General features: G+C 43.9%; 1 protein-coding gene across 1 annotated transcript in view; it reads right to left on the bottom strand.

Annotated features, from left to right (window-relative positions):
* Nucleotides 1-24,552, bottom strand: part of NPEPL1 (aminopeptidase like 1) — a 41,529-nt gene that overhangs the window by 10,712 nt on the left and 6,265 nt on the right. Inside the window, exons 2-10 of the mRNA XM_082272337.1 lie at nt 20,509-20,694; nt 19,600-19,770; nt 19,433-19,522; nt 18,861-18,942; nt 15,932-16,074; nt 11,531-11,608; nt 7,998-8,098; nt 7,186-7,309; nt 2,865-3,041 (exon numbers count right to left, since the gene is read on the bottom strand). Coding sequence (XP_082128463.1) covers nt 2,865-3,041; nt 7,186-7,309; nt 7,998-8,098; nt 11,531-11,608; nt 15,932-16,074; nt 18,861-18,942; nt 19,433-19,522; nt 19,600-19,770; nt 20,509-20,694 — 1,152 coding nt within the window. The remainder of the gene's footprint in view (nt 1-2,864; nt 3,042-7,185; nt 7,310-7,997; nt 8,099-11,530; nt 11,609-15,931; nt 16,075-18,860; nt 18,943-19,432; nt 19,523-19,599; nt 19,771-20,508; nt 20,695-24,552) is intronic.

The raw sequence follows: 24,552 nt of genomic DNA, 5'->3' as shown, positions 1-24,552 counted from the left end.
AGGGACCTCAAATGGAACTGTGCAGAACGAACCACCTCAAAAAAAAGGTAGACACCATCAGGCCCAGCACCCGCATACATGTCTGGAGGGATGACCATCTGTTGGACAGCAGGAGACTAATTGCAGCCTGCAATTTCTGGAGTTTTTCCAGAGAAAGGAGCACTCTGGCTAGGGCCAAGTCTAGCTTTGTGGATGGAACCAATGCAGACTTCCAAAAATTCAGAATCCAGCCGGACTCCCGCAGAGTTCGTATTGTGATCTTCAGGTTTTCCACCTGAGCAGAAGGAGGCTCCACTCGCAGGAGATCGTCCAAGTCGTCCAGTACTATGATCCCCCCGTTGGCATAGCAAAGCTAGCACCGGGGCTAACACTGAAGATCCGAGGAGCAGATGCGAGACCAAAGGGGTAACGCCACAAACTGATAATGCTCCTCTCCCACGGCAAACCGGAGGAAGTGCTAGTGACCGGCACATATTGGAATGTGAAGGTAAGCATCCTTGATGTCAATATAGTCGAAGAAATCCCCTGACGTAGGGATGCCACCACCGTGCAAATGGATTATTTTCTGAACTTCTCCACCCACACAAAGTAGTTTAGCGCCTTGAGGTCCAGGATTGGACGCACTTGCCTTCCTTCCTGGGAACTGTAAAACGTTTCGAAGTCGGAACTGGGACAAATCACCCCTTGATGTAACAGGTCTTGTACTGCCCCAAACAGACCCTGTAAGCGGTCCGGGGACAGGCATAAGTTGGAAGGAAAAAACCCTGCCATCGGACAAGAGCGAAACTCGATCTTGTAGCCGGACCGAATGACTTTGTGGACCGCTTATCTTGCACGAGGGAAGTCAACAGGTCCGGAAACCAGCAAAGATGTCCCCCCACCCCCGATATGGTGCTGAAGGAGCTTTGTCCGTGGGTCTGGAGAAGCCCGTTCTTGGCTTGCCAGACCAGGTTCGTTTGGAACCTGAAAGGCTTTGAGCCCTTGTCAGTCGACCCTGAGGGACGAAAAAAAACAAAACAAAAAAAAACAAAAAATTATGAGTCGAAAATTTAGGCCCACATCTTCAACAAGGTTCCTTGCCCTTAGTAGCCTGCGGAAGAAAGGTACTCTTCCCCCGTGAGACCTTTTAGGAAGTCATCAGGCGATCTCCTTGAAAGGGAAGATCAGTCAAGGCCTTTTATAAAAATCTGGTCCACAGACCAGCATTTGAGCCAAAAGACACGCCAAAAAGGACCATGGCCAAAACAGAGAGCCGAGCCACTAGGGGAGCCGCATCCAAAGAGGCATCACAAATAAACTGCAGCCCCAGGACCAGCTGGCCCGCCAGTGCAGCAAAGGCAGGGGGGAGCGGTTCTCCCTCCAGGTCACGGCGTAAAAGCTTAGCCCACTCAAGCAGAGTTTGCGACACCAGGGCAATGGTGAATACCGGCCTTCGTGCCAAACCAGCCAGCCAGAGTGTACATATTGCGGGCCACAGCCTCCGCCTTCCCATCAGCTGGATCCTTAAAGGCCGGGGACTCTTCAACCGGAATCATGGTTGCCTTGTTCAATCTGGAAACCAGAGGGTCCACCCCCAGTGGAACAGTCCACTACCTAAGAAGGGACTCCTCATAGGGGTAACACCTAGTAAAGCGCTTAGGGATCCCACGGGGACGCTGTGGTCATCCCCACTCAATAGCGATAATTCTGTCAAAATAGGCAGGGAAAGGGAATACCTTTGCCGCTCTGGACGGCTTGTGAGTGCCAGAGAGAACCTGTGTCTCCGTCGCAGCAGCATACTCCATTGCAGTTGCGTCCCCCATCTTCAAGGTCTCAAGCACAGATACAATCAGTGCTTCCACCAGTGCCCACACGTGCGCGGTCGCAGACGTGGAGGAATAATCCTCACAATCAGAGGATTCCAGGCGCGTGGTTGCAGACCCAGCAGGGTGACCCACGTCCACCGAATCAGATTCAGGATCTGATGAGGCAGGGGAAGGCAGGGGGTGCTTTTTGCTAGCCCGTCGCCCGAAGACCACCTCCACCCAGGACACAAAGGACTCCAGGACGAGGAGAGGCAGAGAACCCAACCAAACTCACCACCCAGCAGAAATGGGCACCTGCATCCACCAGGATAATCTGCGCAGCGATCAGGATGTGAAAGGATCCAGGAGTCAGCACCAGGGGATGAGGAGGGGCTCCCACCGCCAAAATCGCCGCCCACAGGGCTCCACTGTCATGGCCGCTGCTTTTAATGGCAAACCACCGCAAAATGGCTGCCGTGTATAGAAACACACAGGCTAAAACAAAATGGTGGCCCCACAAGAACCCATGAGGGGACCCAGGCCTCAAGGACAGACCCCCCCCCGCACAGTCGATCGCCAGGTCGCCGGTGGCGAACCTCCCCTGGCCCCCACCCCAGGAGGTGTATAAGACCACCCAAACAGCCCCAACATATGTGGAGGGGGGAGTGCCTGAGGGGAACAGACTGTCCCAAGAAGGGGCCCAAGTCCACCCCCAAAACCCTCCAGGAGGAGAGGGGGCACAGCTACTTACCATACCAGGAACCAGGCGGGCACCGCTCCAGACAGAACCCCTCTCCATCGAAATGTTTTATTTGTAGATCTGACAAATGTTTATTGTAGATCTCACAGGAAAAGAAAAAAGGAGAAAAATTTCTATTTGAAAGTACCTATAGCAGGAAGAGGGAGTATACCCCCTGGGACTGCCCATAGGTGTAGCCAGACTTTTTTTGCCTAGTGTCCTACTGCTGTAGGGAGCAGTATATCCCAAAGGTTATGAAGAGCAGGAGCTGTGTCCGTCAATGAACGAAAGAGAAACTAAATTTTTTAATATCTTCCACTCATTGCCATTCCATCACTTACTGCCACAGAGTTCTTCATGTCTGCCACAGCGGAAGAGAATTCATTAAAGTGCAGCTCAGGGCAGTACACTAACGGATGGACCAGGTCTCCACATTTCCTGCCTGCCTTCACACAGGCCATCTCCCACTCCTCATTGTTGGTTAGTATAGCAGCATGGTATTTGCCGGTAGCGATTCCCTAAAAGGTGTGAACAGGACAGGAGGGTGGGGAATTAACAACTGAGCTCAGACAAGACACCTACAACTACAAGTGACTAAAAAGTAGTGAAGTTCAGCAAAACAACATGACCAGATGAGCTTCTGGTGCCAAAAAAAAAAAAAAAATGTGCCACCAGTGAGCTAACCATTCTCAAAACCAATTTCAAGAACTTCTATGCTGCTCCCTTGCTCCGAAACGCTCTTCCATGTTCCATCAGGCATTCACCAACCTATTACATTTTTAAATGCCCACCCCTCAAAGCCATGTTTTCAGAGGTGATTAAAACCCCAACATATAGTTTACCTACAATTCACAACATCTACCAGTTATACCTCTCCTAGATTGTAAGACCTTTTAAAAAAAGGGTAGGTTTTTAAAGTCGTGTTTTATCTCCTGTATATAAAAACTTTGTACCGCACTACAGAAGATGTTGATGCATTTATAAAGTATCAAATAAACCAGGGAAGGTTAAGTACTTTTAAAGCTAAAACTACGATTGGGGGTCACTGAGACGCAGTCATATGCTTTTGGGTTATATTGTCACCTATAAGAAGACTGGACACTGGAAAACAAAACTGTAGGCAATCCTAGGATAACCCCTACCCTAGCAGCATGCCTCAGTCGGTAACAAGCAGCACCAAGAGCATATTCATAACACAGATTTGTCCCTCTATGGACAAAAAAAAAAAAAAAAAAAAAAAAAAGGAAGATGGATTTCACAGTGAGTACAAAAGAGAAACAAAAATGTTCTCTCTCTCTCTCTCTCATCCATTAACCATTTGGGTCGCGGTTCCGTTACAGAAGTCATTTACTGTGGGAACATCCAAAAGCAGTCAAACGAGTGGTGGGAAACAGAGACGTTGCTAAAAGGTCTACAACTCAGGAGCTGCCTGAAGGACTAAAGCCTGAAGCCAACAGGTCCACAGAATGAACCTAGGAAAAAAAGTTAATGGTAATAGTAAGATAGTAAGACCATCTGGTCTAACTAGGGTGGCCCTAAGCCTCTACACACCTGACTCCATAAAGATTAAGGAATAAGAGCACCCTGTCTAGAGAGAATATTGGGGACAGTCAGAAAAATACCTTGCTAAGTGACACTTACTAGGGAAGAACCCTCAATTTGACTAGAAAACAACAACCTACTAGTGGGTGTAAAGTGACTAAGTCCATCAGAGAACACAGAATTTGATCCCACACAGTCAACATGACTGAAGCAGTAAGGTGTACTGGAAGCAACCCAACAATGGCAGGCGATAGAAGTTTAAACTGGAAGATAAAATAGGCAACAAGGAAAGCAAACTAGATGAAGCCAAAATTGAAGTTCGCTACCCCTATTCACAAGAAGGAGCCTGCTGAACAAAAAAATAAACAAACAATCCTGCTTATTTCTGACCACAAGAACCAGCCACAGGGTTAGGGCCACTCCAGCAACAACCAAAGAGCAAGGGGCAGGAATTTTTAGATCACAGTGACATCAACTGGGTGCATCCAAAAAAAGGGAGAAGTGCCCGAAGGACCTTCTTCATGGATTTGAGAATCAGCCATGGAAAAAGGACCCAATCTGAGGCAGACGGGTCCAACAAAGTCATTAAGGCATTCCATGTTCCCATCGAAGGATACTAGTGTGTTCCACCTGCAGACAGTTGAGGAAGACCCAGCACCCTCCCTCCAACAGTCTTCATCTGCAACGCAAAGCCCAAGATGTGCCTTGGTGCGCCAATCTCTCCATGGCTTGAATTTACCAGTTGGAAAGAAAATGGTTTACAGGGTATTGCCCTTAAGGGGATCAACACTGTTGGGGGGTGGGGGGGGTGGGGTGGAAACCATGGTTGACTGTCGGAAACTAAATCTGCATAGGTGAAGACAATGGCTGAGGAAGGCTGGGCCAGGATCCCTGACTGGGTGGGTGGGGGACAAAAAGGGATGATGGCAGATGTCCTAATGCAACAGAAAGCAAACTCATTCATCCTCATAGGACACTAGTAGCAAACCGAGGCATGTGGGGGGGGGGGGGTTAGGAGAGGTTATATTGGTCAGGTCCACTTTTTTTTTTCCATGGATGCAGCAGTATAACTCAAAACATTAACTCCTGTGTCTCTTCATTAAGGAGAAAGACAAAACCTCCTAGAGCACACAACAAAAACCCCAAAACAAACAAAAACACACACACACGCTGGCTATCCTGGGCTGGCCTACAGTTTTAATTTGTTTGCCACTGTCCAATCCCTCTGTAGGCAGCAAGATAACATATGACTTCCTATGTCTCTCAGTGGAAAGAAACGTTTTTTCCCCCCGTTCTGGATAGAGTGGGAAAGGGTTAAAATCGCTGTCAGGGAAATTCCTCCTCACTTCCTGTTCTTCTCAATTTAAAGGGAAATTCCCTCTTTTAGACAGAAAATATGTCCCCACTGGAAGATTTCCCTTTCATTCCTGATCTGGTGGTTATTTGAAATTTTGGATTCACCCTCTCAGTTCTGGAGACATGGGTGATCAAGACAATTCGAGAAAGTAAACACAGAATAATAAAAGTCTAACAGTTTCTAACCCTTCATCTAGAAAAAAAAAAATGCTTTTAGTTATACTTTAACCACTTAAGCCCCAGCCCTATTTCGGACACTTTTTGTTCACACGTTAAAACCAGTATTTTTTCCTAGAAAACTACTTAGAACCCCCAAACATTATATATATTATTTTAGCAAAGACTCTGGAGAATAAAATGTCGGTCATTGCAATAATTTTTGTCAGGCGGTATTTGCGCAGCGGTCTTTAAAGGGCCATTTTTTTGGAAAAATTTTGAAAAATCACATTTCACTGCATTTAAAAAATACTAAACAGTAAAGTTAGCCCATTTTTTTGTAGATTGTGAAAGAACATGTCACGCTGAGTAAATAGATACCCAACATGTTACGGTTTAAAATTGCGCCCCCCCGTGGGATGGCGACAAACTACGGTCAATAGAGATCTCAATCTGCGACGCTTTAAATTTATTTAATGGTTACCAGTTTAGAGTTAGAGTGTAGCTCTTTTTTTAAAATTATTGCTCACGCTCTGGCGATCGCGGCGATACCTCACATGTGTGGTTTGAACAGCGATTTTATTTGCGGCTCGACTTGCGTATACGTTTTTTTTTGTGCGCGAGCTAACGATGACGGGGGCGGCTAAATATTTTTTTTTTCCCCATTTATTTTATTTATTTTTTTTAACTTTATTACAGTTTAAAAAAAAAATAAAAAATCTGATCACTTTTATTGCTGTCACAAGCAATGTAAACATCCCTTGTGACAGCAATATGTGTGACAGGTACACTTTATGGAGGGATCAAGGGTCTAAAAGACCCTTGACCCCTCCACTACACTTCCCTGTATGCAAAACGCCAAAAACGGCGTTTTTGCATACAGCCGATTTTCAAATTTGCCGCCTTTTGCAGCACAGTAACCCGGAAGTGACGTCATGGACGCTGCCTCCGGGTTACGTCAACGGAGACCCGATCGATGCCGTTCCCGGCATTCATCGGGACTCCATCCAGCCGACGGACGCGCCGGCTGGGTGCTCGGGGCTCCCGGTGGGACGGGAGCCCCGAGCAAAGCCACGGAAGGCGGCGGGAGGGGGGGGGGGACGTCCCCTCCGGGGTATCGATCAAGCGGCTTCCGAGCCGCATCGGTCGGTACCGACGAAAAGCCAACCGTCGGCTTCAAACCACGGTTCCGGGATGGTGTCTCTAGCTAGAGGCATCATCCCGGTACACTACCGCAAAGTTTACCGACGTAGACCTACGTTAGTATGCGGTAAGTGGTTAAGTGGAGCGCCACCCAAAAGGCCAAGCTCCACTTGTTTGCACATCAGAGGTCCAAGAAGACTACGGGATCATTCACGAGGCGCATGACTCACACATGCGCAATAGGAAACGTGCTGTAAGGCTTCACTCCCAGTTTCCCTTACTAGAGATGCCATGGCCTGCAACCAGCTGAAGAATCGGCTTGGGTGAGGACATTGCGGGATCCCTGGACAAGTAAGTGTCCTCTTTTTAAAAAAAGTCAGAAGCTACAGTATTTGTAGCTGCTGACTTTTTAGGCGCTTGGAGCTTCACTTTAATCTCATCTATGTTGGCTGGGTGCAGTCTTACCTGAGCCCCAGTCAGGGTTGCCATATCCAGGATGATATCTGCATTCAGATCCCTGCAGGCATAGGAGACGCCATCAGCTAGCACCAATCTCCCCTCAGCGTCAGTGTTGTTTATTTCAACCGTTCTGCAGGACGAAGAGGACAAAAAATTGTCATGGACGATAAAACATGGAATACTGTTGCAGTACAGCATCATCTAACCATGAACAGACCTTTCAGTCTAAGTTAAGACGTGCTGTACTGCCATGTGAGCAGAAAGACTCAATTTGGGTAAACCAGTCATTTGGCTCAGTAATTCAAGTCCAAGTGAAGAAACTCAGAGAAAAGCAAGACATCCAGGGGGAGATTTACTAAAACTGGTGTACACAGAATCTGGTGCAGCTCTGCATAGTAACCAATCAGCTTCCAGGTATTATTGTCAAAGCTTAATTGAACAAGTTGAAGTTAGATGCTGACTGGTTACTATGCACAACTGCAACAGATTCTGTGTACACCAGTTTTATTAAATCCTCCCCCCCCCCCCCTGCATACTTATTCCAAGATTAAGGATTCAAAATATGGAAAAAAAAAAAAAAGGTAGAGAGTCAGCATTTTGCACAACAATTGCAGCCTCCGTGTTTTTGCTTGACAGGTTCACTTTAGGCTTTGCTTGTCCCTGTAGTAGGCCTCTCCCACCTTTACCAAAACACAACTGTAAAAGCATGTGGAGCTTTCCAGTGTGGGTTTATCACATGGACCCTGGTTTTATCCTGGCACTGACCACCTTCTGCCTCTGCATGGTAAAGCCATTGAACAAGGTGGGGTTGAACTTACTTCCCAGAGTAGAGAAGATGAATGTCATCGGGTCGTGTTGCGTTTGGTCCAACTGAGTTCTCTGCCAAGCAAAACAAGGCATGAAGATTGTCTTTAAATCCCTGTAATAGTGGAGTAGACACAAGAAACTATTATTATTGTGCTTACACTTTCTGTCCAGTCAGTTACACAGAAAGGAAAAGCAATGTCACATGGGCACTTTCACATCTGCCCTCACCAAATACCAGAATTATCCGTCAGTTTTGCAAATATACTTAAGCTTTCATTCCCAATGGTCAGAATGCAACCTACAGCAGAGAGAGGTAAGTACACCTGCATTCCTGTAAAAACAATACCGTGTATGCAGACAGCTAGAGGGTAGGTTTTTATGAAAATGAGTTCTGTCACTGTGCATGGTAGTGGATAAGTTTGTTGGGGCAGTAAGTTGAGCCGGTCACATGCACCTCTTGCACACACTAAACAGCTAGCAATGTCAGGATAAATGGCAAACTGTATGCAGGCACACAGGATGGGAGGAGGTCACAAACCTGACACTTCCAAAGTACACTAAAACCTTTTAGACTGTGGTGTAATCAACATCTACCATGATGATATGGAAAGAGGGGAACCCTGCGAGCTTCTATCTATATATACACAATACTACTCAAATCGCAGTCAAAGCTGCAGGCACTAATCACCATCTCAGAATAATGTGTTTGTGCATATAACAATATTCAATTGTGCTGCACTATAATAGCTAAAAGTGCTATGATAAAAATAAAATACAAAGACTTAAATGTGGCTAATTTTGACACGCTGCATAGATTTCAAAAATGATTTGTGTTCACATATAGAACATTGAGTCCATGCTTAAACAGTGCATTTAAAAACATGCTGTGATCAAATTAGAATATAGTCCACAACGATCAATATAGTATACTGGCGCAAAGAAAGGAGAGGGAAACCAATAGTTACTACCTTACCCAATCACAATGTCTAATGCACATATACACATGAAAAGTCCATATTGAGTCCATATGTATACAAAGTCCTTTGGCACTGAAGGCTGCTCTGTCACAAGTGAGAAGAAAAACTTGTAGGATACTGTGGAAAGAAGACAGGCGCCACTCTAAGTCCAGTAAGGAAAGTTTAATAAGGTAGATCAATGCACACCAATATTACTCACAATTGAGCAGGTGAGAAAGGCCACATATAACAGGCCTCTCCAGGGCTGAGGAAGGAGCGCATGCTCCGACAACGCGTTGCCTAGCCTACGTCATAACGTTTTTTTTTTAATAGAAAATAAGTTTATTTGTGCTGTATAAATACAATACAAAATACAAAAACACATTAACACGTGAATTTCACACTTGTGAAACACTTAAAAGTGAATTTAGTGAAACAAGGTATACCTTAACCATACAAAAGAAGAGGTACAATGATACAATGTTATAAATATCTCACTCAGCAGCACCCCGCCCTGGTAATATATCGATTACACCCTATCTATGAGCATTAATCAAACAGTCATATCCATACCCCGGCCCCACTGCCTCCCCCCATGCCCCAAGGACTTCAGAAAAAATAAAATCACAAAAAATGTATACATTAAATGTACGAGTACTCTCTAACCACCGACTCCAGATTTTATCAAATTTCTTGGGACACCCCCTGTGTTTATAAATCAACCGTTTATAACAAAGAGCAGAATTTATTTCCGCGATCCAGTCCTGAAGAGTAGGGACTGATTCCCGCATCCACGGTCTAGCTATAAGTTTGCGAGCGCTAAAAATGTATTCTTGAAGAAAAATGGTGAGAAATTTGTCAATGTCACAGTCAGGGAACAAACCTAACACAGGGTAAAACATCCAACTGTAAGGGGGAGCTCATATGATCATGCAAAAACATAAAAACCTGTGTCCAGTAGGCCTGAATTTCAGGACAAGACCAAATAAGATGTATAAACGTACCCAGTTGCAAGGGGCAACGAGGGCAGGAGGAGTTGTAGAACCGCCTATATTTTGATATCCTGAGCGGAGCAAGATAAGCTCTATGCAAGATGTACAGCTGAGTCACACGCTCTGAAAGTTTGGGCGAAGCCAACCTAGGGACCACCAAGATTTCGTCCCAAGCCATCTCATCCAGGGGACCCGTATCCACAGCCCAACGAGCCTGTATCTGGGTCACCTGGCGATCGTCCTCAACACCACGCAATTCGATGTATAAGGATGAGATAAGACCCTCATGCGTGTCACCCAACAGCACCTCCAGCAGAGGGATATCTTGTAAAACGGGAATTTGTGTCAAAAATTGTGCATGTAATGCGTGACGCAATTGTGCATATCGAAAAAACATATGCCGAGGGAGATCATACTCAGCTTTAAGTGATTGAAAGGAACGAATGCCTGAATCACAAAGCACCTGGCCCAGATACAGTATGCCCCTAGTTGCCCACAACTGACATTCCGGAATAGATAGAAGCTCTCGCAGGTCTAAGTTATACCATAAAGGGGTCCTGGTGTGTATTTGAGGATAATTTAAACTTTTTTGCCACTATCGCCCAAATCTTTCGATGGTGGATCAACAAATTGTTCATCACCATCTCTCGAGGCGAAGGACCACATTTTCGTAAAAGTACCTGCATAGGGGTGTAGACAGCTTGAGGGAATTCATGACAAACTAAGGTTTGGTATCTAGTAGCCTCCGATTTATGTTAAGTGACACCCATGTTAACTTATGGTGCTCAGGTCCCCAAACAAAGGAATTCAGGATACGGTCAATATTTTTAAATAATTTCAGGGGGATTGAGACTGGGGAGTGCCAAAAGGCATACAAAAATTTTGGTAATAAAATCATTTTAATAAGATTCACCCTACCCACTACCCAGAACGTCATCACGTTCTTACGTCACGACCGGGTGAGTGCCGCCGGATGTCCATCTCTGCGTCCCTAGTCACCAGGAAGTGCCGACATCCATCAGCTACAGCGGAGCACTATAGACACCAGGACGAACCCACCTCACAGATGGACAAGATAATATGTTTTATGTTGCCTCTCTCACCTGCTCAATTGTGAGTATATTGGTGTGCATTGATCTACCTTATTAAACTTTCCTTACTGCACTGAGAGTGGCGCCTGTCTTCTTTCCATAGTCCACGATGCAGTTCATAGTAACTGAAATGCTCATCCTACTAGCCAGTCACCATCCTTTATAGGTACTTCTTAATCCACCTCCTACCTTTGTAGTGCTCTGGTATACAAATGGTGTATCACCACAAAGTGCTCCCTCCTTCAGCAATGCAACTTTAGCTGCCCATAGAGTGTGTGTTGATGGCTTGTGCGAATAAACAGAACCATTACAAAGGAGTTAGTTGTGTGTATAGCCTGGGGGGCTGGAAGCGCCAGGAATGCAAGTACCTCAAATACTAACCTACAATGACAGGAGTGGTTATCAAAGGATGCAGCCAGATAGCTGCAAGCGATTCTTAGAATCAGGAGCGCTGCTATCCTTTATGGAGGGATGTATGGGCAGTCTACATCAAGAGAGTGTTTACCTGCTTCACTGCAGCTTTAAATGCCCCTAGGACTGCTGCCGCTCCACCGCAATCTCTCTTCATACCGGGCATTGTGGTCTGTCATATAAAGAAAAGACATTCACATACTGTCACATTACACCTAATCACAACAATCAAAAATGTATCTAGTACAGTGCTGACAAAGGATAAGGTCACATTTAAAAAAAATAAAAAATAATGCATAAATGTTTGCAGGCAAGCCTTGAAAGGCCTGCAAAGCATTGCATCTGTGATTAGCAGATTGTTTGTGCAATGCAGGGCTCCTGCAGACTATTCAGGGAAAGAATAGGACACAGGACAGAAGAATGTTCTTTAATCAGACAGCAATCTACATCGATTTTATTGTGTGGGGGTACAGTGCACGATCTTTTTGCCCTGACCAGAGCCCAGTGAGGAGGAGGGAGAAAAAAAACTTTTATCAGTCTGTTAGGTGGACGGCGTGCTGCGGACATTTAATGCAAGCTCAGTGCATATGTGTCTGCTTAATCTGGATTTTAAAAAAAAAAAGTTTTTCCCTTCATATTTTACTGTGACATACAGCGTTTGGACACTGCTGTGTTCTAATGTGCTATTCAAAAATCACCAATTTAAGGGAAAAATAATTATTTTTCATTCATACATTACTGTGACATACAGCCTTTACACACAGTGCTGTTCTAATCTGCTATGGCGCTTCAGTTTGCCTCCTGTTGCTAATCTTCCTACTCCCCTTCCTCATCCTCTACCGCCTTCGGTCAGCGTAACACCTTCACCACCAACTTCAGCACAGCCAGGGTTAAACGACAGCAGGCAGTTTTACTGATTTAACTGATAACAGATACTACACTTGATCTTAGCCAAGCGATGCTGGTGGCATTCCCACCTGACAGCGGGGGGCACAGTGGAAGCACAAGGCGAAGGCAGAGGAGGAGGTCGCCAACGCAGCCAGCGCACCGCCAGCACCTCAGAAGGCAGGGTTAGCATGTATGAAATGTGGAAAAGCTTTGTTGGCAAGCCACAACAACCAGGACCACCAGCTGTTTTTTGTTTTGTTTTTTAAGCCCGTGGTGTGTGAACACACTCAGACTATCAACCGGTGAGCGCATAAAAAAAAGTGCAACACAAAAAGTGCGCAAGGCTCCCGACAGGGACTGGGGTACTTACACTGGCTAACCTGGCCGATACCAGGCAGCCCCGTTCTTTAGGAGGTCTGCTGAAACAGACCACCCAAAGTACTAGGTGGGGCGAACCAAGCCAGAAGATCATATCCACCCCCTCCCAAGACTTTTAGGGACAGGCCCAAGGACCTACACCCTACTAATCATGCTGTGCAAAACAAAGTGTATCGCCACAATAAAAAACGTGAGACACACAACACATAAAAGTGGGGAAAGGGATAGTGGAGAAGTGCAAGGTTAGTGCCACGTTGCAATACTATGGCAGGCCCTTCGGCAAGGAATAAAAAATTCCTCTGGTCCCGACTCCTGACCAAAAGGCCCAGCCCTAGAGGCAGGTGTGAAAAACGTGTGTAGGAAGTGCAGTGTCCTTGGTGCCGTGTTGCCATTCACCGTGAATTATGGCACCCCTGGACTGCCACTCCAAGGGCTTATACACCACAGGCTTTTCAGAATCCCAGTCCCTGGCAAGACCAGTGCAGCCCCGTCCCTACCAGAAGGCCTCAGAACTTAGACAGCTTTGGGAGAGCCCGGCCCACAACCAGGGACACATACCTTTTCCAAGGCCAGACTCAACCCAGAAGGGGGGAAAAATGCCCCCCCGTCCCCATCACAGTTCCTTACGTACTATACACGTACTGAATGACGGGTCTGCCCCCTTCAACTTCTGGGTCTCCAAATCAGGCACATGGCCTGAGCTTGCCCTTTATGCCTTGGAGGTGCTGGCCTGCCCTGCAGCCAGTGTATTATCTGAACGGGTATTTAGCACGGCTGGGGTCGTTATCACAGACAAGCGCAGCCGCCTGTCCAGAGCCAATGTGGACAAGCTCACGTTCATTAAAATGAACCAGGCATGGATCCCACAGGACTTGTCCGTACCTTGTGCAGAATAGATATGTATACCGGCTTTACCCAGCCATTGTTGTATTTTTGATCTCACTCTTTTGGGGTGTACCCCAATTTAAAAAGAAGTAAAATTAAAAACAAAAACAAGTGTTGGCTACCTCGTCCTCCTCCACCGCCGCTTCCACCTACACCGCCACCTTAACCTCCTACTCCATATGGGCCTCGTCCTCCTAGATCAAGCCGATTATTTTTTATTTTTATGTTATTTTAAGTTATTTCCCTATCCACATTTGTTTGCAGAGCACTTGCCATGCTCTTAACAAATTTTTGCTGCCATTTGCAGTCCTCTAGCCCTTTCCATGTTTTTTTTAGAGCCATTTTAGTGCTCAAAAGTTCAGGTCACCATTGACTTCAATGGGGTTCGGGGTCAAGTTCGGGTTAAGTCCCGGTCACGAACCCCGACTTTTTATTTCAAAGTTCGGCCGGACCCGCTGAACCCGGGGACATCCAGGTGTTCGCTCAACTCTATTTATGACAAGGTATCTTCTGTCATGCTGCTTTCCCCTGCCTACCCATGTACAATGAGTCAATCATGCGAAGCTCAGCATACATTTACGGCCCTCAATCTGTGCTGCAGTGATGCAACTCCCATGCACATGCGTGGCCCAGTTATTGAATCGGCTGAAGAGATGGAACCTGGAAGGAGGACCCCACAGCACTGGAGGGCTTCTTTGAGAGACAAGTATGCCATAATGTGCGAATATGCAATGCATACTTTTTCTTACCGCTTTAAAGTCATTGAGGCTTTACTGATCTCCATGTCCTATTTAAGGAAATCCTCCTTACTACCTGTGACAATGTTCACAAAGACAGGACGGGAGGGTAAATCCCCTCAAGGAAAACACAGGGATACAAACTAACAAAAAAGTTATAGCCTCTCAACTCAAATCTCTTGATTGTCTGCTGGGAAAGATTGTGTGCTTCTGTGGTTAACTCCACTTTAGTGGGAAAAAAAATAAGAGCAAATTAAAAAAAAAAAAAAAAGGGAAGAAAAATATAATATAGCGTATACAATTGCAAAACAAGTCAAATTGTAATTGAAGGTTATTAAAAATGACCTTTCCTTTTCAATCTGCAGCTCTGTAATTTTTCGGTAAAATCCAATGCAATATGGCTACCTAGAGGCGTTCTGTACACTGATGATGTACGGAAAGCCACCAAAAATGTAATTTCCTGCTTGGTGCAGTCAGATTTTAGGCAACCCCTGCAACAAAGATTTAAGTTTGGGTGAGATACTCCCTAAAAAAAAAAAAAAAAAAAAAAAAGGATGCAGACCCTGCATTTCCCTCATTAGAACCCTGCAGATGCATCACCTGATTATTAATGAAACAGTCCCACCCATTTGGATTCACTCTGCAGACAAACTGTTTTTTTCTACAGAGCAAAAACAAGCAGGAATCTGTACCTCTGCAATGTACTTTTGATCACCCAGAGGGGAATGTTTTTTCCCTGTCTGGAAAAGTGTAGTCCCTCTTTAGGTTACCAAATTTACACAAAAGAGTTAGAGTGAGTCATTCTACATGTGAAAAGCGCTCTTCTGAATCTGTATACCTGTAAAAATGACAAAGTTGGGGGGAGAAAACTGTCCCTTTAGGAGAAAAATGCTTGGGACTTTAAATGTACCTCCTTGGGTATAAAAAAACTTCGACCAGTGAATTATATAAACATGACAATTTTATTTAATGTATCGCAAAATCTTAAAAAGGGTTTTTTTTAAAAAAACAATTCAATATTTTAAACAATCCTTAGGATTTTGTGATACTTTAAATAAAATTGTTACATTTTTATAACTTACATGTTGATGCTTATTATACCCAAGGAGCTACATTTAAAGTCTCAAACGTTTTTCGTATTTCAATATTTGTTGTCTAGGGGATGGTACGTACGGAGGGTAGGAATTATAGAATGCTCTACCCCCACAAAAAAAATTCTAACCATTCAAATGGATAGGTTGCCAATGCACCAGAACAGGGTACGCAGCATTTTTTCTGTGCAGCTCACTACAATGCACAGTACAGAGTTGTGGTACACAGCAATGCATGTGTGACTGAGCTCCGTTGGGTTGCCATTGAAAAGGAGTGGAACTGCAATGCGCCAATGCATGTAGCGCACATCACCACAACCCACCTTGACAGGTGGGCAGATATTTTGGGTGCGTCACCATGCAGTATATGCAACCTGCTCCCATGGGCTGTCCTGGAGGATGACGGGAGAAAACGGATAATGGTGAATGCTTCTTTTAAAAACAATCCTCTATTATTAGAAGATGATATTCCTCTAAAGATTCCCTCTAGGTACAAAGACAAGACATTTGTCACACCTTTCCCTTAATGCTGAGTCCTCCAGTGTCATATACAATGCCTTTCCCAACCCAGGCAATGGTCTGTGTGGCACCTTCTGGTGTATGACTCAGTATGACCAGAGCAGGTGGGTGTTCAGCAGCTTTACCAACACCGTATATTCCTGAAAGACAAAACAGTATTGCACAGATTTAAAGTGGAACTTTAGTCAGAAAAGAAATGCTCAGGGAGACACTTTTCTTGGCCAGGAAATCTATGACTTTGAAATGGATTCAACCTAATCCTCCTACTATAGGAACTGGTTATTAGCCGTTTATCAGATTTTGCCATATGAAAAAGTTCTTTATATGAATAGAGGATGTTTAAAGAAATATTATAAGATATGGGATGCTTGGTGCTCCTCAAAGTGGACCACTTGTTAACTGGGTAAGGATTCTGGTGAGATGCCAAGCAGTGGAGAGAGTGGACCATGTGGATGCGAGATGCTGGTATATCTGTTGTTAATGCATCATATAACTGGTGGATTTATTATAGGAAGTTGAGCATACCAAGATAATAGTAGTTCTTTATTTATGGTTATTATTTATATGTATTGTTTGAAAGAGTGCCTATTTGCTCTACATCTTACATAATTAAAGAACATATTTGTAAGGTAATGAATAGACACATTTTTGCTTATTCTAAAATGTTTATTTTTTTTTTTCTTTTGGAATTGTATGTGGTTTCGTTTTATGCACATCTTGAAATAAAAATAGTTAAAAAAAAAAAAAGAAATATCTTATAGACAACTGTGTAAATAAATAAAAAGGGTATTTTTCAAAAACTTGTAGAAAAAAAAAAAAAAAAAAAAAAATGACATGTTCAAAAGACTCACTATGCCTCCTTGATTATGTGTTGGGGTGTTTGCTTTCCAAAATGGGGTCATTTTGTGGGTGTTTCCGATGTCCTGGTACTCCAGTGCCTTCAAAAGTGTGATAGGTAGGTTAAATGTGTAATTTATGCTCCTAGAACGCCTAGAGGTGATATTTGGATGTTGGGCCTCTGTATGTGGCCAGGCTGTGGAAAAGTCTCACCCGTGGTATCGTCATACTCAAGAGGAGTAGCAAAATGTATTTTGGGTTGTAGTTGCAAGTATGCCTATACAGTGTGAGAAATAACCTGGTAATAACCATATTTGTGTATGTATTTCCATGTATATCATGTTTGATCCACTTCTGTTCCTTATTTTTTCACCTTGGTGTCACTATTTCAAACCGATTTTTATTTATTCCTCCACTTTTTTCACCCGAGGACCATCTCTCTCTTCACCTTTTCAGCTCACCTATGGTTCTTTGTCTATCAACACTTGCTGTAATCACACCCTTTTATCTTTTGGTCTCTCATCTTTTGGTTTCCACACTCCTTTGGTTGGTATTATTTTTCTATACATCCACACCACATTGGTTGTTATCACTTTGGTGATACAGTATACATCTTTCATTGATACAGGTCTGGTCAGTGTTTCTTGGTAACCAAATGAAACCACACCTTTCTCCCTTCTCTCACTCCCCCTTACATTTTTCATTCTTGATATCACTTCTTTCACCATCTACTCACTGGTCTTCCACAGTTGAGCACTTATTGGTGGGGTCATGGCTATCCTCTTTTCCTGGTTTTTACTTTTTGCCCAGGCTGGAATATATTGATACACATTGACACCCTATATTTTTATATTCTGATATCACTATGTGATACATGATACACCCCTCTTTCTTACTCTGATATACATTTTCATATACTTCCTGCCAGTGTCATGTCATTAAGCAGGATTTTGAACTTATCACTCATGTTTCCTCGCCTGGCTCCCCATCCTGTTGCCATCCATCCATGTCCCGTCAGCTCCCGAATCAGACTTGGTTACCCCCACCATGTGGTAGCGTTCATTCACCAATTTTTATTTAGCCGCATGTAAGTGCGATTTCCCCACTTGGGTTATACATATTATATATGTTGAAATCTCACACCTGATGGCTAACTTTATGCATACTAATATTGTGCTTATTGATTTATCCATAGATAGGCTTACTCTCATATATACTCCTGATGAGTGGGCACACAGACCCATGAAACGCGTTGAGTCCAAATTCAAGATATGAGTTTAACATAGGATATCCATCTTCAATACTGATGTGATGTTATTATGCCTATTGTGTTCTGTACTGATGTTTGTTGCAATATATTTATTGTATGATTTTTACTCAATAAATCTGTTACTTTACATTCATGCCTATTCATTGCATCCACCTCATTCAAAGTCCCACAAGGGCACCCCTTTTTTCTTGTATCAATTCGGGATGGAGATGTTTGCATTTAACAGTGCTAGACCATTTTTATTTATTGATGCCTCTTACTAAATACCTTGGAATGTCTACTTTGCAAAAAGGGGTAAATTGGGGGGTATTTGTACTTCCCTGGCTTGTCTCAAGAAATGAGATAGGCGGTCAGTACATCAGGTGTGAACAAGTTTCAATGACTGGCACCATAGCCTTTAGACTATAACCTTCACAAAAGACCAAATAATATATACTTATTTGGGGGTTTTTTTTTTTACCAAAAAGATATGTAGCAGTATAACTTTTGGCCATAATATATGAAAATTACTAAACTTGCAAAATTTTAAAACCGAAAAAAGAAGAAAAATGCATTATTTTTTTTTACAAAATGTTCGGTCTTTCGTTTATAGCGCAAAAAATAAAAAGCCAGTGATGATTAAACATCACCAAAAGAAAGCTCTGTGTGTGTGAAAAAAAAAAAAAGACGAAAATTTTAAAAATGGGTAAAGTGTTGCATGACTGAGTAATTGTCATAAAATGTGAGCGCACTGAAAATTGGTCTGGTTAGGAAGTGGGTTCAAGTGCCCAGTGGGTAAGTGGTTAATTAGGCCAACTCTGTAACTGAAGGTGAACTTACCACCAAAGCCTTTATCCTTCAGCTCCTCACCACGAATAATCTGTGGTATTATGCCGAGTTCCTTTCCTACAGCCGAGATCTCCTGGAAAAAAAGGAACAAAAAATATTTTTCAGGTCAAGTACAGAGACTGAAATGGCAGAAATTTGGGTGCACATGTGTACTCACAATTTACAAGGCTCATGTTTTTTAAATGCTGTTAAAAAAACTAATAAAAAAAAAAAAAAAAAAAAAAAATGGGAGGTGGCAAGGTGACAATGGGAGGTGGCAAGGTGACAAAAGAGGCCACAGGTCTAGAATAGCTTTTTTTTTTTTTTTTCTGGCTTTTAAACCTGTCCCTTTTCCCAAACTTCTGCCAGACAGAACATAAAATTATAAATCACTTGGCAAACAATATATACCGTTTTCCAAGTAGTTTATAATTTGTGTTCTGCCACGCTGCTGGCATAGATTTAAAAAATGTCCTGTTTTTTATACTGAAGTTTATAGTCTGGAGGAGATACAAGAAATGGAAGCAGAGGTGATGCATACAACAATCTGCACACACAGGAGCCACTGACGGATGTGTACTTACCTCAACAAAGTGGTCGGTATTCATCTCACTACAGGGAGTATCCACTATGCGAGCTGCAAGCCTCACCCCTTCAGTGGCGCTCTCCAGGCACTGGTACAGAAAACAGTCAGACAGTTAGACAGGCCTTCCCCCAGCCATGGCAGGGGCAGACAGTGATTTCATATTACCTTCAGAGTGGTGAACTCCATAGGCCCATTGTTTTGTCCAATCAACACAAACTCCACAGTAACGCTCTTCTTATCTGCACGGCGGGAGGCGCTAGAACGCCTGGTGAATAACGGGAAGGCTCGAGCTATGGCACAGGCGCTGGCAAAAACCTCTGAACGCTCGCACACCATCTAGGATAAAGGACAATAAACCTGCATGGTCACTCAGTAATACCACATTCCATCAGCAGAGGGTGCTTCTCATGCCAACCTCTAAGGCAGGGGTCTTCAAACTACGGTCCTCCAGTTGTTCAGGATCTACAATGCCCATCATGCCTAGTCATGTCTGTGAATGTCAGAGTTTTACAATGCCTCATGGGATGTGTAGCTCCGCAAAAGCTGGAGGGCCGTAGTTTAAGGATCCCTGCTCTAAGCTATTTCTTGCAAAAATGCTTCTATTCTGACATTCTGGGGTTGATTTACTGGAGAGTGCACAATCTGGTGCAGCTGTGCATGGTAGTCAACCAGCTTTCAGTTTTTTTTTTGTCAAAGCCTTATTAAACAAGTTAGAAGCCGATTGGCCATCATGCAGAGCTGCATCAGAATTTGCACTCTCCAGTTTTAGTAAATCAACCCAATGTGACCAGCATCTTGATAGATTATGTAAGAATGCTGGTTGCACTCAGGTTAGGGTGAACCCCAGCAGCCAAAGTGTCTGTATATAGGGGTGCTAAGTCTGTAAAGGTCACCCATATAGCAGCCAGCTAAATCCGCTCTATAATCGCTGACATTTCTTTTTTAAAATACCAGTTTTATGTGTATGATCTCTTCAAATATCAATAATATATATATATATATATATAAATAAATATAAAAAACAGGACACCACACTTGCCAGTAGAAAGGTTCTAGCAATGCATTTTAACTTACGAGGATACATCTGTTGGCTCCAGGCGGGAGGCAGTTCCGTATGAGACGTGTGATGAAATGAGCTGCGGAAGGGCTGTTGTGTCGGCTGACTCGGGATGGCAGAGCCGCTAAGGTAGCCAGATTCAGGTAGAGGGGACAGCTGTCTGTGGGGTTGGGGCTTAAAGAACTCAGACCTCCCTTCCATACCTGGAGACCAATAACAAAAGACAAACATTATACACAGCCAACACATTCCTGCTTTAAAAAGAACCATGCCAAGCAATGATTGTATCTAAAACGCCAATAAACCAAAATACATTTACTGCTGATGTGGTCCCCGGGCTTCCAGCAGTCAGGATCTGTATGTGGCCTCCCATCCTCCAATCATAGCAGAATACACTGTATGGTTAATAGTATTGGGACGCCTGCCTTTACACGCACATGAATTTTGATGGCATCCCAGTCTTAGTCTGTAGGGTTCAATATTGAGTTGGCCCACCCTTTGCAGCTATAACAGCTTCAACTCTTCTGGGAAGGCTGTCCACAAGGTTTAGGAGTGTGTCTATGGGAATGTTTGACTATTCTTCCAGAAACGCATTTGTGAGGTCAGGCACTGATGTTGGACGAGAAGGCCTGGCTCGCAGTCTCCACTCCAATTCATCCCAAAAGGTGGACCTTGCTTTTTGCGCTGGTATAAATCATTTGGTGGAGGGGGGATTATGGTGTGGGGTTGTTTTTCAGGGCTTGGGCTAGGCACCTTAGTTCCAGTGAATGGAACTCTTAGGGCGTCAGCATACCAGGAAATTTTGGACAATTTCATGCTCCTAACTTTGTGGGAACAGTTTGGGGATGGCTCCTTCCTGTTCCAACATGACTGCGCACCAGTGTACAAAGCAAGGTCCATTAAGACATGGACGAGTGAGTTTGGGGTGGAGGAACTTGACTGGCCTGCACAGAGTCCTGACACACCTTTGGGAAGAATCAGATTGCGAACCAGGCCTTCTCTCCAACATCAGTGCCTGACCTCACAAATGCGTTTCTGGAAGAATAGTCAAACATTCCCATAGACACTCCTAAACATTGTGGACATCCTTCCTGGAAGAGTTGAAGCTGTTATAGCTGCAAAGGGTGGGTCAACTCAATATTGAACCCTATGGACTAAGACTGGAATGCCATTAAAGTTCATGTGCATCCCAATACTTTTGACAATATAGTGTAGATTGGAATTAGGAAAGAAGCAGGAAACAAAGAAAGGCATCCTTGCGCTCTAGGCCATGTGTTATGGTGCTCTAGGCAAGCTTTACTGTCAGCATATATTAGTGGAAGGGTGAGCACAGACAGTATAAGACCACAATCGGCTGTATCCCCAATTCAAGAGAATGGAGTAATAATGAGCAATTCCAAGAAAGCACCTCACAGGGTCACTGAGAATATAATTCTAGAAGTCAGAGATAGAACATACCCTCTCTGCTTCCTAGATCACCAATCACATTTCTAATATTTCTTCCTTAGATCAGGCTTCCTCTACGCTAGAAACAGAAAAAGCCCCACATTGCGTGTGTGAGAAGGTAAAGCTGGCAATAGATGGGCAGAATGCAGAACAAAGATTTTTAGGAAAAAAATGCTCTAGGAAAATTATCCAGTTTTTTTAGTCATTAGTCTGGTCAAATGGATGTTACATTGTGACCACAGTGATGAGAAAATTTAATGGAGCAGAGTGGGACATTTTTCTCAATTTCTAACAGTGGTTTTCATTCAGTAATGTCCATTCATCCAAAATACAAAAAAGTAAAAGCAAACAAAAATCTTTTGAGTGACATTTAAGGCCCCAATCACATCGCATCACACCTCTCCCGTTGCCCATAAAAGCGACCCTGTGGCGATTCTGCTGCAGGGATCACTCCCCCCCCCCCCCCCCCCCATAAGATACCGGGGTTATGGCAGCTAGCTGTTGCCATAACCCTGGTATTTAATGTAAAAAAACATGACTTATTTACGGTTAGGCAGTCAGCAAGGGGATTATAAATCAGGGAAAAAAAGTATTTTTTTCCCCCCATAGGAGCCTGCAATGTCTGAGGAGCACCTCACAGCAGAGCACCTGTGGAGTTTTTGCATGGTGGAACACAAAGCATTCTTCAATTTTTTTATATACACACACACACACACACACACACACACACACACACACACACACACACACACACACACACACACACACACACACACACACACACACACACACACACACACTTCTCCTCTTGTATGCTTTCATGGTTTTTTTTATCTTACCCAACAATGATCTTTCATTGATGTATTTTACTGCATTTGTATCAATAAAATGTTTATTTATTTGGTATCGCATAGTCCTAATTCCCCTCTTATTCCTTCTGTGGAATTTTCACAACATTTAGGCCTTGTTCACATCGCCACGTGGCAAAAACACCGGCATGCGTTTGTTTGTTTTGGGCATTTAGGAGCGTTTTCACCTGTCATGCGTAGGGCAGCCAGTCACTTGCATGGGCTACTGTATGAACAGCAAATGCCCCAGAGAAGCTCCAAAACTTTTTTTGGAGTTGGAGCATGGTGCGTTACCACAGTGTTTGACGCACTTGGGGTGCCTTTAACATGCAATGACAGCACAAACACAATGCACATTCGTAGCGTTTCTGAAATTCATGGCACAGCGTGCCTTTTCTGTGCAGTTTTCCATGGGTTTGGAAACAAACAGATATGAATGGAGCCTCAATGTTCTGGTGTAAAAAACGCACACATTTCACTTCCAGGTCCCATCTACATCTAGAGAAGTGGGAGCGCATTGTTTTTAGGCTCATTTTTCCAGTGACATGCATGGGTCATCGTTGATTTTAATGGGCTGCGCTACACCTGGTAAAAATAGCTTGTGGGACATTTTTTACTGCATTTGTCACCTGTTTTTTTTCATGTGGCAAAATGTGTTTTTGCTTCGGTGTGCCATTAACAATCTATGGCACTGAAAACTACGGCAACTAGGTAATTTTAGATGTATAAATATGGCCATACACTATACAACCTCCCTTAGATTTACCAAAACGATATAATAGGAGGACACACCTATCAACCATTCACTCTGTATCCAATCAGCCAGGCCCTTGCACCACATCAGGGGTGTCATGGCCATCATGGGCTGCAGGTGACCCCAGGGAATTTAGTATTTTCCCTGAGCCCGTCTGAAGGGACACTGGGGAACCCAGGCAAAGGCACACATGGAGAAATGCCAGGGGTGCTGTAAAACTTAGTTGATGGGTGAAGGTGTGCTAATGAGGTTAGCTGGTAAACACCAGTGTGTCTAAAGCCCCGTACACGCGTACCGAATGTCGGCCGAACGATCGGCCGTCTTTTGTCCGTTGTCTTCTGAAAAGTGCTAAAGACTGCACACGAATTTTGTCGGCCAACAACAGCCGACTGCAGAAGTGATGTCATGTGATGGTTAACTTTCCGTGTGTTTTTTCTTTTCTGAGCATGCCCAGTCTTGCTAATCTGCTGTCTGTCGGCCGAATTCTGTACTGACTCGCGAACAATCGGCCGTTCTGGTGACGGCCAACAAAAATTTTATAGCATGCACACCCGATTCTGTTCGGCCGAAAAGTCGCTGTCGGTTGTCGGAAGCATCATACTAACAAGCCGACAATCGGCCGATCGTTCGGCAGCCGAATATTTACGGCCGACAATCGGTACGTGTGTACGGGGCTTTACTGGCTAGTCTGTCTGTGTCTGTATACCGGGGAGTTTCTAAAGCAAACTTAGAAATATAGCAATGGCTGAGGTAAGGCCTGGTCTTAAAAATTTAAGAAAACTTTTTTTTTTTGTGCAAGAGGAACATTGATGTTATATTGGTACATAGGGGGGCTGGATTTAAAAAAAAAAAAAAATAAAAAACAAAAGTGAACTTTGCCTTTAAGCTTGATTTCTGCACACAATTTATTCTGGGTTATTCCCCAAGCTGAAAACAGATGGCACATTTTGCAACAGTGAGCTGTACAAAGTCCACAAGATACAAAAGTCTAGAAGATTAGAAATCAGACTAAA

The sequence above is a fragment of the Pelophylax lessonae genome, assembly GCF_965119305.1.
Source record: "Pelophylax lessonae genome assembly, chromosome: 11".
NCBI classification, from domain to species: domain Eukaryota; kingdom Metazoa; phylum Chordata; class Amphibia; order Anura; family Ranidae; genus Pelophylax; species Pelophylax lessonae.
This window is presented reverse-complemented; position numbering and strand designations above follow the sequence as displayed.